This window comes from Phocoena phocoena, chromosome 4 (assembly GCF_963924675.1).
Source record: "Phocoena phocoena chromosome 4, mPhoPho1.1, whole genome shotgun sequence".
Taxonomy (NCBI): Eukaryota; Metazoa; Chordata; class Mammalia; order Artiodactyla; family Phocoenidae; genus Phocoena; species Phocoena phocoena.
The window spans coordinates 142,797,307-142,813,937 of NC_089222.1; the positions used below are offsets into that span (position 1 = coordinate 142,797,307).

Consider the following 16,631-nt stretch of genomic DNA (forward strand, 5'->3'; position numbering starts at 1 on the left):
TCAGCTCAAATTTCAAAGAGGGTAAACGTTACTTGAACTCCTATCTGCTCATTAGCAAAAAAGTGCAGGAGCCCCAGGAGAAAACCGGCTACATTTTCACACAGTAGCGGAGCCCTAAAGGGAGAAACGAAACACGCCACTTACATCCCTAGTGACATACGGGTCTTACCGTGCTGCTCCTCTCTGGGTTTCCTTTTCCCAAACCCTGCGCCCATCCGCGTTCTGGGAGGGAAGCCTGGGGGCCTGGCCTTGCCGGGCAGAGCACATGGGGCCTCAGGGGGACCTGCTCAGGGTCACGTCTGAGCTCAGCTGACACACTGTGATGGTTGTTGGTGAATCTGGAGATCACGCTGCAAAAGCTACGTCAACCTTCCTGGTACCGCAACGTGCGGCGTCTTGTTCTTTTGTTTGGTATCCAGCAAACAAATCTCAAATAAAAACAGAAGCAGACCGCCTGTCCGTGGTTCTCTCCCCAGGTCCCTGCAGGGTGACTCAGTAGCTGTACATCTGCGGCTGCTGCTCGGCCGGCACCGGGGGCTGGGCGGCCTGCGGGGCGGGGGCCGGGGCCGGCAGCGCGTCCGTCTGGGGCACCGCCCGCCAGGTGAGCGGCGGCTGCTCGCCCAGCTGGCTCCCCAGGGGCGTGATGGAGTTGACCAGGGTGGTCAGGTTGATGAAGTGGGCCACCGACTGCGGATTCGAGGCTTCCGGCTGGGGGTGGACCTGGAGGTCGTCCTGGCGGTGGTGCAGCACGGCAGAGCCGCTGACGGTGTCAAAGGTCACGGTCAGGATGGAGTTGTCCAGCTGCAGCTGGCGCTCCGGGGCGGTCAGGTGCCCGACGGCCACCGGCTGGAGGTTGGTAAACTGAGTCCCGGCCGCGGTGGTGATGGGGGTCACGGTGATGTTGGTCAGGCCGACGGAGCTCGACGGGGTGGTCACATTGGGGTCGCCCAGCGTCACCACCACCTGGAAGAGTCACGCACAACACGGGACCGTTAGTTCCTGCGGAATCGAGAACACGGGCGGCTTCCTGTGCTATACTTTGTCTCGGAGGCCATCTCGTGACGCTGGAAGCATCACGCTCCTGGCCCAAAGCAAGGAGTTAAACACCTGCTGCTGAGGGGTTAAACCAAGTTCATTTTTCCTGGGAAAAAATTCTAGTGAAAGAGAGAAGCAAGATACAGACACCGTCATCGAGGCCATCGGCTGGAGCTGAAAAGCAAAGGGCTTCCGTAGCTAGGAAAAAAAACAGAAGAAAGTAATGAGAAAAACCGAGCTCATTCTTCACTGTCTCTTAACTCCTGTGAAGTGATGAAGGTAAATGGAAATCGCAACTGTAAAGGTCAGAAGGGCAGTGAACCAACGTGCAGGGCCAGAGCTAATAAATGAAAACGCAAGCCATGCTCTTCCCCACAGACAGGGCCGAAACGCAGGGACGTCTGCAACCAGGATGCCCAGGGCCAGTCAGGGGAGGGGTGTGGCGTCCGACACACGCCGACCAGGAGCCGGGGGCCTCGAAACCCCAGCGGGGAAGCCTTGGTTAAAAGCAGCAGGCTGGCCGGCCACACGCCCTGGCAGGCAGACTCGGGCCCTGCCTGACTGGCCGGCACGCTCAGGCCATTGAGGACCTCCCCAAACTAGACGCAGACCCGTTCCCAAGCCGGGAGGATGGCGGTGACTTCTGGGTCTAAGCTGGGAAACGGGGAACGTGCTGCCCACGGCCAGAGCCCAGGCCCCCCGCGCCCGGGGCCCCCAGCCCTGCACGGGGAGCGGCGACCTGCTGGATGCTCTGCACGGCGGAGCTGGTCTCGTCCCCGACGCCGCCCGAGAACGTGGCCTCCTTCTCCGAGAACTCGCTGAAGGAGGCCTCCTCGGGCCCCGCGGCCCCGGCCTCATCCTCCGGCTTCTGCTTCCTCTTGTGAGTCCTCCTGGCGGCTTTCACGTGCTTCCCTTCCGCCAGATCCTCCTGCCCCAGGCTCAGCTCAGGCTGCAGGAAGAGAAGGCGCGACAACGGCGGGTCAACGGGCCGTGTCCCCGAAGCGGCCAGCGCGGCCCGGCCCTGCTCCTGGACACCACGTGACCAGGCTTGTCCGCTAACTTGCACTTCTAAGGACGGGGGCAGGTTCCTGTTGGTTTCAGTTGCTTTTCTTTCAGGTGAAGGATTTTAGATACCAGCCATATTTTTAAAAGACACATTTTGTGCTGAAATAGGAACATCTCTAACAGCAGATTTTTTGAGCCACTGTTTCAGCCCTGCTGAGCTCAGTCTGAGACCGAAAAATGCTTTCACATCAGGACTCTCATCCCCTGGCTGAACCAAACTCACTGCAGACCCGATCTCGGATCAAAATGAGGCTGACCGCAAGAACTGTACGGTCACCTTTTCTGGGGACAGCAAACAGGGCCCAGCGGTAATGGCGACCCCAGACGGGTGCCCTGCACACGTCTTCTTGAGCTGCCAAGTGTGGCCTGTTTTCCGACCTACGGCTGGGCTGGCCCAGCATCACGGAGGCCGCCGAGCCATGGTGGCCAGCAAGGCTCTCCTCCCTCCTGGTCCTTGGTGCCATCCATGAGACTTGCCCCCACCCAGCGGCAGGCAGATCCTGAGGAGGGGCTGCCCTGGCCAGGGGTGGGCGTGGTCCTGGCCCTCCGGGGCTGCTGAGGCGTGGGGCACGGCGGCTCAGTACAACCCGGCCGCTGAGCGCCGCGCCCAAAGCTCCGTTGCAAGACACAGAGGTAGAAACGTGAGTTTAAAATAACCGAGAGCATGACACGTTTCCTTTAAAAGAAGAGAAGCTGGGCTTCCCTGGTGGCGCAGTGGTTGAGAGTCCGCCTGCCGGTGCAGGGGACACGGCTTCGTGCCCCGGTCCGGGAAGATCCCACGTGCCGTGGAGCGGCTGGGCCCGTGAGCCATGGCCGCTGAGCCTGCGCGTCCAGAGCCTGGGCTCCGCAACGGGAGAGGCCACAGCAGTGAGAGGCCCGCGTACCACAAAAAAATAAAATAAAATAAAATAAGAGAAGCTCTTTATATAAAGGTACTGACTAAAAATTCCTCTTAAAAGTAAGTTCGCCTAACACGTTGAAAGTTATTTTGCTTCTAATAATCTAATCGTGCTAACAAGCTTTTCTGGAAACCACCTGTGATGCTTAAGTTTAAGTGTCACCGTGGCTGGGCTCGGGCACCCGGCTGGGTGGCTGAACACCAGTCTAGAGGCTGCCGTGAGGGTATCTTTCAGATGTGATTAACGCCGAAATCGGTGGGTACTGAGTCATGCAAAGCACCCTCTGCAATGCGGGTGGGCCTCGTCCCATCGGGCGAAGGCCTCGAGAGAAAAGGCTGGAGCTCCCAGAGGAAGAGGGAACTCTGTCTCCAGATGGACCTCGGGCACAGCATCAGCTCCTCCTGGGTCTCCAGCCTCCGGCCCGTCCTGAAAGTTCTGGACTTGCCAGCTCCACACTCGTGGGCACCAAGTCCTTAAAATAAATCTATCTCTGTACACACACGTACGCACGTGTACACACGCTCTCTATTGACTGTTTTCTCTGGGGAGCTGTGACTTAAGAAACCATCTATTCTCTAAAAGGAGATATGTCAGGATTCAGGAAACTGAAATTCTAGAAACTTTTACAGAAAGTAAAAGGCTCCTGGGGTGACGACCAACCGATAAAACAGCGGCAAACGAGCGTGAAACGTGGGGGTTTTTCCCAAAGGCTACTCAGGACACCTGCCGGGGCCCCTCGGGTGAGACGTCCCGGGCCCCGCGTGCGCAGGCCTCACCTGGACGATACCGATGGAGGAGGCGTCGATGGTGGTGGTCTCGGGGAGGTGGTCCAGGTCGTCGATCCTCACGGCCAGGACCTAGGAGTTGACCACAGGGCGGTGAGCCCGGGACACCACGCCCGAAGGCCCAGGCTCAGGTCAGGCGGGACCCAGAAACGCGCCGACAGGCCGTCACCCTCAAAGGCGCCCACGCCCTCACGGGCCCTGCTCAGGACTTGAAAACCTGGATTCCACAGTCCCGTCCGGGCTCTCCTTCCCTCCTCCCAGGCCCCCTCTCTTCAAGTTTCTGCCGCGCTCTCACACACGGGGGTGTCACCTCGCCCCTGTCCGTGTGTCACTGCACTGCCCACCGCTCGAGGGTGGAGACTATTCCTTCCCTTTTAGTTTAGTGAAAACACTAACGTGCCTAGTGTGTAACGCATAGTGCATTCTCACTCAATCTTGTTCTTTCAAACCGAGAGCGGAGCGGGACAAGATACAGGAAACCTGTCCTACAAGGAACCTTCGAGAGTGAGACATTTACACTGTACACACGTGACTTTTCTACCTGAAAAGCAGAGAAGTCCGGGTAGTTTCATTGGTCATTTCTGATGAAGTGCACCTGTGAGCCGCACCGGCCGGTCCCCGGCGCGCAGACCCTTACGCCACGACACACGCCCGGGGTCCACCCGGTCTTCCCTGAACCTGACCCACACACCTGCTGACGCCGGCTGTACCGTGACTGGGATCACTTAAGTGAACAAATCACAGGTGGGGCGACGGACCCTGAGCGCAGAGAGAACGGAATCCCTGGGAGGGAGGTGTGGAAACGGGCAGTTGCTGAAGAAGGGAAGTGCTGTGCAAAGACTATACGAGAGCAGGGAGACCAGGAAAGTATCTGCACGGGCTCTTCAGCCAAATGGCTCTGCAAGCATCTCTACATTCTTTGTCAAAAAAAATTAAGAACAAAATTATAGGCTATACGTAGCGGGTGGGGCTCATTTAAGCAGAATGACGGGGAGCTGCATTTCCGGACTTAGGTTCCAAGACCAGGGCTGGGCGTTCTCTGAAAGGACGGCCAGCAAGGAGGCCGTGGTCATGTGTGTTGCAACGTAAATGCTGACGTGGCGCTGAGGACCCAAGTGTGACTGTGACGCTGCAAAGCTTATTCACAGCAGCCAGATGCCACCGTCCTCTCCCACCCTCACCATCAGCACCTCCATCGCTGTCACCGCCGTCACTGTCACCCCCACCTCCATCATCGTCAACGACGACATCATCGCGTCCTAGTCACACGGTCTGGAAGCTCACGCCACGAAAAACAACCACAGAAGCATCTGCTGGCTTCGCTCTTACTCGGAGGGAAGACCACGCACGCAAAGTACCTTGTGTGTTTGGATTTGTTTGAATGGAGGGTTCACTCAAAGCAGAGGGAAAGACCACACCTTGAAGTCATAAAATCGCATCAATTCTGAAAGGTCTCCAATGGGTGAAAGCAGCTTACGCGTAACACCTCAGCCGGCCTCCACGGGACCCCTGCCCCCGAGTCTGTGCCCACACTGCGTGGCCCCCTGCCCCGCACCCCTGCGCAGCCGGGCCCCAGGGTGGCACCCACACAGCAGCAGAGCCCTCCCTCGGCCTCACTCCAGCTCTTCCTCTCTGTCTGACTTGTCTGCGTCCTACCCACCCCCCGTCTCCCACCCTAGACGGTCGGTCCAGGACGACGGGGCGCACCCTGTCCGGCTGGTGACCAGCGCTCATCCCCACAGGCACTTAACTGTATCTGTTTGAGCAACACGGAAGGAAAGGACAGAGAAACGTCAGAGGATCAACGGGGGAAGAGGCTGAAGGCTTCAGAGACAAAAGGGACTGAGAACAGAGCCCCGAAAGGGGAGCCCTCCGTCTGCCGGCGTCCCCTCCAGAGCGCTGTGCCACCCGCATGGTGGGCGTGAGAGGAGGAGGTGCAAAGAGGTGGCCGCACAGAGGGGCGGGCTAGGAAGCGACCGTCAACCAGACGGAAGCGTCTGCCGAGCTGCTCCGCGCCCGCAAGGCCTCCCGCACCCAGCAACGTGCATCACACGACCCGTCTGCAAAAACTGCCATGCGCGCTGTTAGCACGTGTAGCTACAAACACCCACACGTCACCGAGAAATCACTCCCACACGTCACGAGCCCCCGGGGGAGCCTGCAGCGCCGGCCCTGGGCCCCGAGACCTGGAGGGCGCTGTCTGCCGACACTGGGCAGCGGGTGGATGCTGGCACTTCGGGCTCCTGCTCTCCCAACTTTGTTTTTCTAGGTGGAAACGCTAGCTGGCCACTAGGTGGAAAAGGCCAAGAGTGAGGAGAGCGAAGCTGGTGGAGCCCCAGCTCCTCGGGGTCCCCAGAGCTCAGGGTCAAGGTGACGCAGAAAAAGACGCACCTACCATCCACATGAGGCAGAGGGTGCTTTTATAATTGCGAAAGTAACCCATGTTCACTAGAGGAAATTATGTAAAATGGAGAACAAGAGAAGAAATAACCAAAACTTCAACGCCAGGAGAAGACCACCGTGTAATGTTTTCGTCCTTTCTCGTTTCGCCCACCCCATTTATATTACATACGTGAGTATGCCATAAACACACACAACGTGAATGACATAGTGTATACACACGCGGTACACGCACGGTGCGTACGGCTTTCTTACAGCAAACACTCACGCTTTCACTCAGGGTTCTCTGCAAACACGTCACATTCACGCACATCACTAAACTACCACTAACTTAATCACATTCCTCTTGCTGGACATTGAGGGGTCCAAGTAGTCATTTATAAATGGAGGGATGGTCACGCTACCCCCCCAGGAGGACACGGCACAGCCGGGCACCCGGCTCACGCCCGGCGCACAGGCATTTTGAATCTAAGAACCTCCTCTAATCTAACGGAGGAAGGATGGCACCTCTACCGTTAAAGGCTTTCTCCTGTGTCTTAACCACAGGTGTTCGCTTTCATGAACCTCCGTGGACACACTGGGTTCTTTGTGTTCTACTCGTGGAATGCATATTACCTTTAATGTTAACAGTTCCTATCCGTTAACGGTAGTAATATCTTACCACATCTCTTCCGTTTTCCCTTTGACCTACAGAAGTTCTAAATGTTATGCCGCTTACTCGAATCGTTTGTTCGAGACTCCTCTCACCGCTTTTGCGCTTAGCAAGTTTCCACCTTTCAGTGATATAGCTATTTTCCCGTACTTCCTTCTAGCTTTGTTTCTCAGTTTACTTCTTTTTAAAAAGCATTAAATTCTTCAGTGCGCTGGACCTGCCTTTAGAACCAGCCCACGGGTGAGCCGGGGTCTATCTGCCTCGATACAGCTTCTCCCCCTCGGTCCCCAGGGCCACCTTCTAATCAGCCCCTAACACCACACGGAGGCTCCCGTCCTGAATCGTTTTTAGTCGCCCAAAGGGAGGAAAGGAGGAGGGGTGAGGGTCGCACTCCCGTCTCGCCGTAATTCCAGCGAGAATGTAATTCATAACCTCAGCAAAAAACAGGCGCCAGGCTCTTCTGTCCACTCACTCGTTCAGCGCCGTCGGCGCGCAGGTGGAGGGGAGCTGCCGGGCCCAGGCCCCGCCGGGAGGAACCACGGGCCTGCGCGGGGGCGGGGATGGTGAGCCAGCGCGGCGGGGTCTCTGGGCAGGGGTGGGGCCCGCGCGGGGAGGCGGGGGGAGGCGGGCAGAGGGGCGCCCGCCCAGGCTCACCTCGGGGTGCTTGCGCCGCATGTGTCTGCTCATGGAGGCCCTGGTGGACACCCTGGTCCCGCACAGCTGGCAGCTCTGGGCCTCCACCTTGTCGTGCGTGAGCTGCATGTGCTTCTGCAGCATGTACTCGGTGACGTACTTCTTGTCGCACACGGAGCACGTCCACTGCTTGCCCACTTCCCACGCGCACGGGGCAGAAGAAGCACGGGTCGTGAGCGGGCTCAGCCGCCGGGTCACCCACCCGGCGGTCAGGCCGCGGGACAGGCAGCGCGGCCTCCTCCCCTCCCGGAGCCCAGTCGCTACTCCAATGTCCGAAAATTTTGCTGGGCTGACGTTTTGGGGGCGAGGGGCCACCGTTCAGGCAGAACAGCACCAAAACATCCGAAAAGGCCTACCAACAGCACCACAGCCGTGCCGTCCCCACCGCGCACGCTCCGATGGCCTCAGCGGAGCCCGCGGCAGGCGGCCGGCCGGTCCCCAGGTGCCGCGCTTACCCGTGTGGATGAGCTTGTGCGTCTCCATCGTGTTTCTCTCGCTGAAAGTTTTTCCGCACAGTTCGCACATGAAGTCTTTAATCCCTGCAGAAAAAGGCACGCTTAATTTCACGTTTCACGAGTGTTTAACTACACGCAGAAGCTGTCTCGTCCTTGACACACTTCTGTATTTGCAGAAGCTGCACGGCAGGTAAATTACCAGGAGAGAGCAGACAGTAAGTGTTCGTTCCCACACGCGACCGGCACACTGTGGCTTGAAAGCTACCCTGTGGCCGGCACCCAGGCGAGCTCCTTCCGCAGAAGGGGTGACAAGGACAGTTTCAGCCCGAGGCCCACAGACTGCCACAGAGTCTCAGCAGCATCCGATTCAAAGAGCTTACTCTGCAGAGCTCGCGGCCAGGGAAGGCAGGGCCACGTTTATGACACGTTTAAGGCTTCCACCCGCTTCACTCCCGTCCTGACTGTTCAGATCAGTCACTCGGTCTGGGGTGACCACCTTGCCTGCCTGCAACCCGGCAAGGAAGCATCAAGGCATTGCACTGTTTCTCTCCCCAAACTGACAAGAAAGTGGATCCTTAGAATGCCTTTTAAATAAAGGTTTCCCCCCAAATGGAAAACTAGGTAAGTGATTTTCAGGGTCCACTCATCTCGGACTTATCTTGGCCCCGTATTCGGCGAACCCCTCGTACGCTCACTGCGGCTTTTGGAGGCCAGAGGCCGCTACAGCCCAGCAGGTGCACTGTTGTGAGACCCGAGAGGTGGCGCAGGACCCAGTCCCAGGGGGTGAACGCTTCCCAGAAAAGGGGAAGTGAAACGGATGAGCTTCCCCAGGAAGAGAAGGGCAGCACACTTTTGTGAAAGCCCAGTGCCCTGGGGGCTGGCACTCCAGGGGGACCCAAAGCAGACCTGCGTGGTGGCCTGGACAGCCCTGGGGGCAGTGAGAGAGGTGGGCGCACAGGCGAGCTGGGCCAGGCAGTGGCAGGACTCAGGTGCGTTTTAGGGAGAACATGGAACCAACCAGAGGCTCCTACCAGAAACTTCAGACACAACTTCATCACCCAGGGATAAATAACCGTCTCTCACTCCGCTGTCGATCTTAATCCTCTTATACACACACGTTCATCCATACACAAATGTTTTATAAAACAATGAACTCATTTGTTGTAGAGGCTGGTTTCTCTCCCACTGGACCACGAACGTCTGTGTAACTTAACACACGATTCCATCACTTGCAGGGGTGCACTGTCCCTCATGGTGAACACACCATAATTTAGCCACTGCCCTACTGATGGACACATCCAGACGACAGAACGACCGGCGTGTACACACGCCCTGGGCCCTTGTCTGACGGTTTCTCCCTCACACGCTCCTGCAGGGCGACGGCTGAGCGGAAGGGAAGGCGTTGAGGACAGCTAGCTGGGCGGTAACCCGAGCTCCGTGAGGGCGCACAAGGACGCAGGGCGCTCGCAGGGACCGGGAGCTTCTGAGACACCCGGCCACCCAAGCGACCCACCTCCGAGAGCTCGGTCGGGAAACCCGGGGCCTGCTGGGAGCTAAAGGCCGCGAGGGGCAGCGGCGGCGGCGCTTCCCCGAGCCGCGCCTGCACCGCTGGCCCCGTCCCTCCGCGAGGGCGCCGCGGCCGGGGCTGACTCACCCGTGTGCCTCTTGTAGTGCTTGAGCATGTTGACCTTCTGCGCGAACTTGCGGTGGCACTCCCTGCACTCGTACTCCTTGATGCCCTTGTGCAGTTTCATGTGGTGGCGCAGCGCGTGCTTGGTCTTCATGCCTGCGGACGGAGCGCGGCGGCTCTTCGGGGGCCCCAGCCCTGCCACGGACCCCGGCGGCGCACGCGCCCCGCCCCCTCGCCCCAGCACACACAGGTCGGGGTGAGAGCAAAGAGGGACAGGGCGCGGGGGCTCGTCTCCGAGAGGGCCCCCTCCACCAGCGGTGAGGCGGGCCGTGTGTCCTCGGAGGCCACTTCCAGACAGCCCGTCTCGGCGGGCGCCCGCCCGGCCTGCACGGTCAGCGCTCCCAACGACAGGAGCTGCGGATAGCCGTGCCAATCTAACCACTGTGACCCAACCGACTCATCTGGTAGGCGGCTCCAAGTCTCCTGAAGTCCGCTGTTGATCTTGGTGATGTGTTAATTAAGGTTAGATACTTAAAGGTCCAAACACAGACTTTCCATCTACCTTCAGGTTAACGTAACCAAGTCAACACTTGCGGAAAGGAGCGAAATATGCTAAAACCTCCCTAACTCAGGCGCTGAAGAAGGAAAGACCCTGGTTTAGGGCTTGGATCAGCGGTGGAGGGTCTTAGGCCAGGAGACCCACCAGGTGAGCAGCGCTGGACAGGAAGGGGGATGCAGGGTCTGTGGGCAAAGGGCGCCTGGGGGGCGGCCTTAGCATCTCATGGTGCGTGAAGTGTTTTGAACAAATCTTCCTGTGTATCCTCGGCTACTAATGCTATACGTGGAAACCCACCAGGCATGGCACACGGGTCTCTGCTGCCCGGTGACGGGGCTCTCATTACTTCTACAGCCTCCCATTTGAATAGGACCCGGTCAGGTCCAGAATTTGGGGGGAAAATGTAAAGTATTGATAATAATAAGCAAGGGCATTTCCTGCAACATCACCTGGAATGATAAAAGACTGCACGCCAAAAACCCCTGAAGATGTAAATTAAAGGGTCTGCTTGTAGGAATCCACAGGATGGAATCCTATCAAGGTTCTGCGAGGAAAATTAGGGCAATATTTGCCTGAGATGAAAAGGTCACCACGAGGGATATGGAAGTAAATAAAAAGTAAGGTATGGAAAGAACAGGTAAACACAAGGATCCGCTTGTATGTGCCAGTGATCATAATATGAAAGTAAAATGACCACCGATAGTTTAGGATTATGGAAGATAAATATGGTAACCCAAGTGTTAACACCTGCATTGTATTTAAAGTATTCAGAAGTCATGAAAGAAATCATGAAACTGAACATTAAATACACTTCAGATATAAAAATGTATATAACACAAGATGTGCCACTGACCTCAGCGCCCACCCTGGGCACCCCTCCCTGACCTGCCAGGGCTCACTGAACAGCACTCAGGTCTCAGGTGTGGTTGCCCCCTGCCCAGCTGGGGGGACGGCCCACCACACCTGTCTACCTACAACCCTTCCCACCTCTAACTGGCTCTAGCTCTGTGGGAAAGGGGCTGGACTTGCTGCAGCAAAGACGGGGCTGCAGCTGGAGCTCCAGCCAGCAGGGCCAGTGCTGACATGCGTGGAAACTTCTAGAAATGTCAGTGCACAACGATCAAATGCTGCTTTTGAAGAGTGTGACTGAGGTCCGAGGTGGGAATAACTTTACTTTGCATATCCATTTGTGTAAAAAATTGTTTTTTGGTTAGGTGCCTGGGTTACTTTTTCAATAAAACAATCTACACACTGCACACAGTTACTCTGGAGAACAGACAAGACACTGTCACCTGTGCAGAGAGGGACTGGGGGCCGGGGCGGGGGACTGTGCACTTTCTGCTTTTCTCTGCAGTTCTTTTAGCCTTCTGCGTGTAATCTTATTTTACGAGTCTAACGGGGGTTTATCCAGTGAGTGGAATTACGGGGCATTTGTGTTTTCTTCGTACTTTCCTAAAAATCACATAAAGGAAGAAAGTAAAAACTTGATGGAATATTAGAGTTTTAAAAGACCCTCACGGCAAGGCAGATGAACTTGATCAGTCCCATATCTGAAGGAGGGTGGCACTGCCGCTCTCCACCACACAGACCACTGGCGGCCACTTGAAAGCACCAAAGACCCGCTGCCCCAAGCCTTCCTGACAGTTCTGGTTTGTTTTCAAACAGAAATGAGTTAAAATTGTACCACGGACTGCGATTACCTTTTCTTTTCCTCGTTCTACTTACTGATGTAAGAGATTTTATTAAGGGACTTACTAGCATTTAACTCGTTTCACCCGACTCAAATAAAGGTCACAGTCATCACTGGTAACAGTACATCACTGTGTTACTGCACAGCTGGTCCTAGTCAGTAGTTCCAGTCGGCAGTCGAGGATTTTGCACCTATACTCAGGCCATATGAGGACCCTCAGGTTATTCTGTACTTCACAGAATTCTGTGTTACACCGCTTCCCTACTTTTAAAACGATGTGCTTGTGCTCTGATTTCACCCCATCTCCCTGCCTTTGGACGGCTTTATTTTTCTCGCTGATCCTCTTCGGGTCTTACCTTTCTTGAGTAAATGACTCGGGTCTGGGCGACCCCCCCGTGTGGCCTGGCCGCTCCTCCTGCCTGACGGCCAGGTCCCCCCCCCACCTCCGTGCACCCGCTCTCGCCTTCGCCCCTCCCTCCCCCTCCCCCCCCACACTGAGCACACAGCCCGGCTCCCCCCCACCTGCCCTCACCTTTCCCACACTCTGCACACAGGTACTCTCGGATGTTGTCGTGCACGCGCATGTGCTCCTTCAGCATGTCCTTCCTGGCAAAGGACTTCCCACACTGCTCGCAGGCGTGGCTTTTCACACCTACAGACAAACAGGTCAGACTTTCACAGCAGGAGATCCGCACCCACGGTCACCGCGTGACGGCAGTGACGGGAGGAGTGCTGCCCCCCGCCTGCAGCTGGAGCAGTGCCCGCTGAGCCCTCCTTCCCCGGTCTCCGCGGGGACCCAGAGGGGGGGAGCGGTGGCAAAGACGGACAGAGAAGCGCCGGCAGGGAGGCAAGATGACCATAGGGCAGGAAGCAGCCCGGGCCCCTGCGTCCTCCCAGGCACGGCTACCTGTGTGGATAAGTTTGTGCCGCTCCAAGTTTCCGATGCTGTTGAAGATACGCCCGCAGATCTCACATGGGTGGATGTACCTGAAACCAGGCACAGGCTCAGGACGCCCCGCACAGCCTCCCGGGGCCGTCAGCGGCCGAGTGCACCTGCCTGAGCGCCTCTATCGGCAGGTGGGGCATAAGAGGTGCCGGGCGGGGGACAAGGGACCCAGAGACTTCAGCCTCCATCTGGGCTGAATCGTCCCCCTCAAAATTCACACGTTGGTGTCCTGATTCCCAGCACTGCAGAATGCGACGGTGCTTGGAGATGGGGGTCTTCACAGAGGTGGCTAAGTTAAAATTGAGGTCCTCACGACAGGCCCGAATCCAGTATGACTGGTGCCCTTATACACAGAGACACGCACTGAGGGAAGGCCACGAGGACACAGGGAGAAGATGGCATCCACACGCCAAGGAGAGAGCCTGGGACAGATGCTCCCTCACGGTCACAGAAGGAAGCAGATCTGCTGCATCTAGAACGTCCGGCCTTCAGCACTGAGATAATACATTTCTGCTGTTCAAGCTGCCCAGTCGGCAGCCCGAGCAGACTACCCGGCTCTAAGCAGGGCTGTTGCCTGACTTGCTTGGACACACAGCGCTGATTACGGGCTGTAGGCAGAAGTGGGACTGACATTCGCGAAACCTAATCACTGCGGGCAAAGGGGCTCTGGTCGTATGGAGGCAGGGCCTGCAACGTGGCCCAGTGTGCCGGGGGTCTGGGAAGGCGTGCAACCTGGGAGAGGCCTGATGACCCACGAAGGAGCGAGGCCAGTGCCTCCCCCAGACCCGCCCAGGGCCCCCGAAGGAGGGAGAATTTGCTCTACGCTCCAGATGGCCGATTTGGGCACCTGCCTCTCTGCAAGGAAGCCAGCCCTCCCTCCGCACCACCCTAGACCAGGGAGCCCCTGCCCAGGCGGGCCTCACTTCTGCACGTTGGGGTCAGGCAGGTTCTCGCGGTGGATGACCATGTGGGCGTGGTAGGTGGCCTTCAGGGCGAAGCGCCGATGGCAGGTGCTGCAGCCATAGCCCTTCTCCTTGTGCACCTCCATGATGTGCTTCAGGTACTCCTTCCCGCGGCCGAAGGTGAGCTGCGGACACGCACACTGCTCTCGTGCGCACGCAGCCCGGATCCCCGCGGCCGACGCTGCGCCGCTGCCACCCAGGCGCCCCGGACGCCGGAGGGAGCCCGCTTCCCAGCAGGAGACGGGGGCTCCCGAGAGCAGGGCCAGCGGTGGGCAAAATCACGAAGCGGGGGGGAGCACAGGAAGCAGACTCCAGTCCTCCTGGACCTGCCGGCAGGTCCCGCCCCCCCCACCCCAGCCAGCTTCCAAAACGCTCCTCCTCTCCGCCCACCTGACCCCATCTCTCCCCCAAGCCTGAAGGCCCTGACAGGTGCACGGTCAGGTGCTGTGCTGAGCCCATGGGTGCGAACGCCCAGGGAGAACGCAGGGACCTGCTCGGCAGTGGTGAACCACAGCTCCCTGAGCAGTGAAGCCGTACAGCAAAACTGCTGAAAACTCACCGCGCCCCCAGCCTCTAAGCAAGGGTCCCTGCCGTGTGGGGGGCAGGCGGAGGAGAGAGGAGCCCTGGCCTGCGCCCACCTTCGCGGACACGGATCCCCACCGGTCAGCCACACAGGCACGTGTGGACCACACTGATTCTGAGACAGTGGTCCCCTGATGGCGGTGAGACCCGTATCCAACATCCCTGAGATGCGACGAGACCTGGGGCACCTTCCGGGACATCTGTGAGGCGCCCCCCCACGCCAGAGCCCCTGCGGGCCGGCAGCTCTGCAGCCCCAGGGCCGGAAGGCTGCAGGTCCAGTTACCTGACACCTTTTGCAGCTGTATTTGTGAGGCTCCGAGTCTGCGCTCTCGTCGGAAGTGCCATCGTTTTCTTCCGAGGAGATCCCGATCTTGCCGATAAACTCCTCCCTCTGCTGGTCGTCCATCAGTGCGATGTCCTGGCAAACAGTCACCACGTCCAATTTCTGACACGCTTGGCGCGAGCTTTAACCGGGGCTTTGTAGGCCGGATGCAGAAACCGTGCCCTTGGGTCACCTGGGACACCCCACCCACTGACGGTGGTGCCATCAGGCTTTGCTCACGTCCAGGTGACTGTGAACGCCAGGGCTGGAGCTGCTGGGAACAGTCACCGAGCTGGGACGCGTCTGGAGGGCGTGCTCTGCGTCCTCACGTGGGCCTCGTCACCATCGACCCCTCCCTCCTTTTCCCTGGATCTGCACTTCTTCCCCCGCCCAACCCCGGAGCCATGACCCTGAATCCTCACTCCTCTCCTCACCACACCCACAAGCTCCCGTCTCATGTTCCTCAAGGGCAGGGAGGGAAGCAAATGCCCCCCGGCCCCGACCCTCGACCCTCATTCTTCTCCCGGGAGGTGCCTAGCATGGAGGGGTTTTAACGCGAGCCCTGCAGGTGGGCTTCAGGAGACGCGGCAAGAAGACTCCAGAGAGCTCACTGGAAGAGCGGCAAGGCGGCCACGCCGACCACGAGGGCCGGCCCTGCCCCCCCGTGCAGCCCGGGAAGGGGGACACTAGCCCACCTTGAAGTGGACGTGGATGTGATCCCGGAGCACGTCCACGCGGAAGAACCTGCGCCCGCAGATCTCACAGGTGTACTTCTTGTCGCCGTGCGTCAGCAGGTGTTTGTTCATGTTGCTCCTGCAGGAGAACACCTGTGGGGGGAGGAGCCGGCTCGGAGATGCCTGGGACCGCGCGCGCCCGGCCCGCAGGGAGACCGTGACCGGGCACAAAAACGCAGCTTCTCCCCAGGGTTTGAGTTGCAGCACCTCCTCAGTGTTGGAGACACAAACAATCACGTGGTGCTAGAATCAGGACCGTGTGATTGTTTGAATTGGTGCTCACACTATAATACAGAATGAACCGTTGTCTAGTCTTCACCATCAACAGTATCCTGCCCAATTTTATTCAGCTCACTTAAATATTGCACTAGGGTGGGCCTACCAAGAAGACTGTCACAGAAACAGCTGCAGTTTTCCGAAAGAGGATGTCAAAAAAGAGGTACGTCCTCAGTGGGTGTTCCGTATTTCATGCACAATTCACACCGCCTCCCCCAGTTTCTCAGCGCTTCCTGTCTAAAGTGATGAGTGTGGAGACCTGGTCATTGACCTAGTACTCATCCACTGGGTGTCTCCTCTGCCGCCCACAGGCCAGGTGCAGCTGTGCGTCCGCCAGCAGAGCTCAGTGGACAAAACCAGCAGCAGAGATGACCCCCGGGGCCCGCACTGATCTGAGAGAACGGCCTTCGCCCCAGTGGCCGAGTGACCTGGAGAGCAGGCCTCCTTAGAGCTCACCCCGACCACGCACGGTCTCAGGAAGAGAACATGCCATGAACGAGAGGGACACGGTTTATGGGGAACAGAGGCTAATGCCTTCACGGACACTGCTTTTCAAGATCTGCAGGTGACTTGCGGCCAACAGCCCTGAGACCACAGCCCAGGGAGGCTGGGCGGGAAAAGGAGTCAGCAGGGCAGGAAGATGGGCCTCCAGGGAGGGACGGAGGTCGCAGGTGTCCCCAGCACCTGTGTTCTCCAGGCAGACGGGGCTGAAGACAGGGGATACTTGGAAGCAATGAAGAATTCAGTTCTAGAGACATTCAGGCTCTGGTCATCTGCTCTCTTGCTGTGGAGGAAGGAGCTCAGCCTTGTCTCCCTTCGGCCACGATTTTCCACTAGTGCCACCCCGGCACGAACACTCCATCTCCAGCACCCCGAGCCATGTGCCACTGAGAGACCTTTCGCCTCCTGCCTGGCCCCTCCGTGAGTGTTCAGTGAACATTTCACAGAA

General features: G+C 58.1%; 1 protein-coding gene across 1 annotated transcript in view; it reads right to left on the reverse strand.

The window, feature by feature from the left end:
* Positions 1 to 492: 492 nt before the first annotated feature.
* The window catches only part of PRDM15 (PR/SET domain 15), a 41,165-nt gene continuing 25,026 nt past the window's right edge, over positions 493 to 16,631 (reverse strand). The window contains 11 exon segments of the mRNA XM_065876140.1: positions 493 to 963; positions 1,775 to 1,984; positions 3,776 to 3,856; positions 7,491 to 7,666; positions 7,985 to 8,068; positions 9,639 to 9,770; positions 12,393 to 12,512; positions 12,768 to 12,847; positions 13,730 to 13,893; positions 14,634 to 14,768; positions 15,368 to 15,499. Of these exon segments, the coding sequence (XP_065732212.1) occupies positions 493 to 963; positions 1,775 to 1,984; positions 3,776 to 3,856; positions 7,491 to 7,666; positions 7,985 to 8,068; positions 9,639 to 9,770; positions 12,393 to 12,512; positions 12,768 to 12,847; positions 13,730 to 13,893; positions 14,634 to 14,768; positions 15,368 to 15,499 (1,785 nt within the window).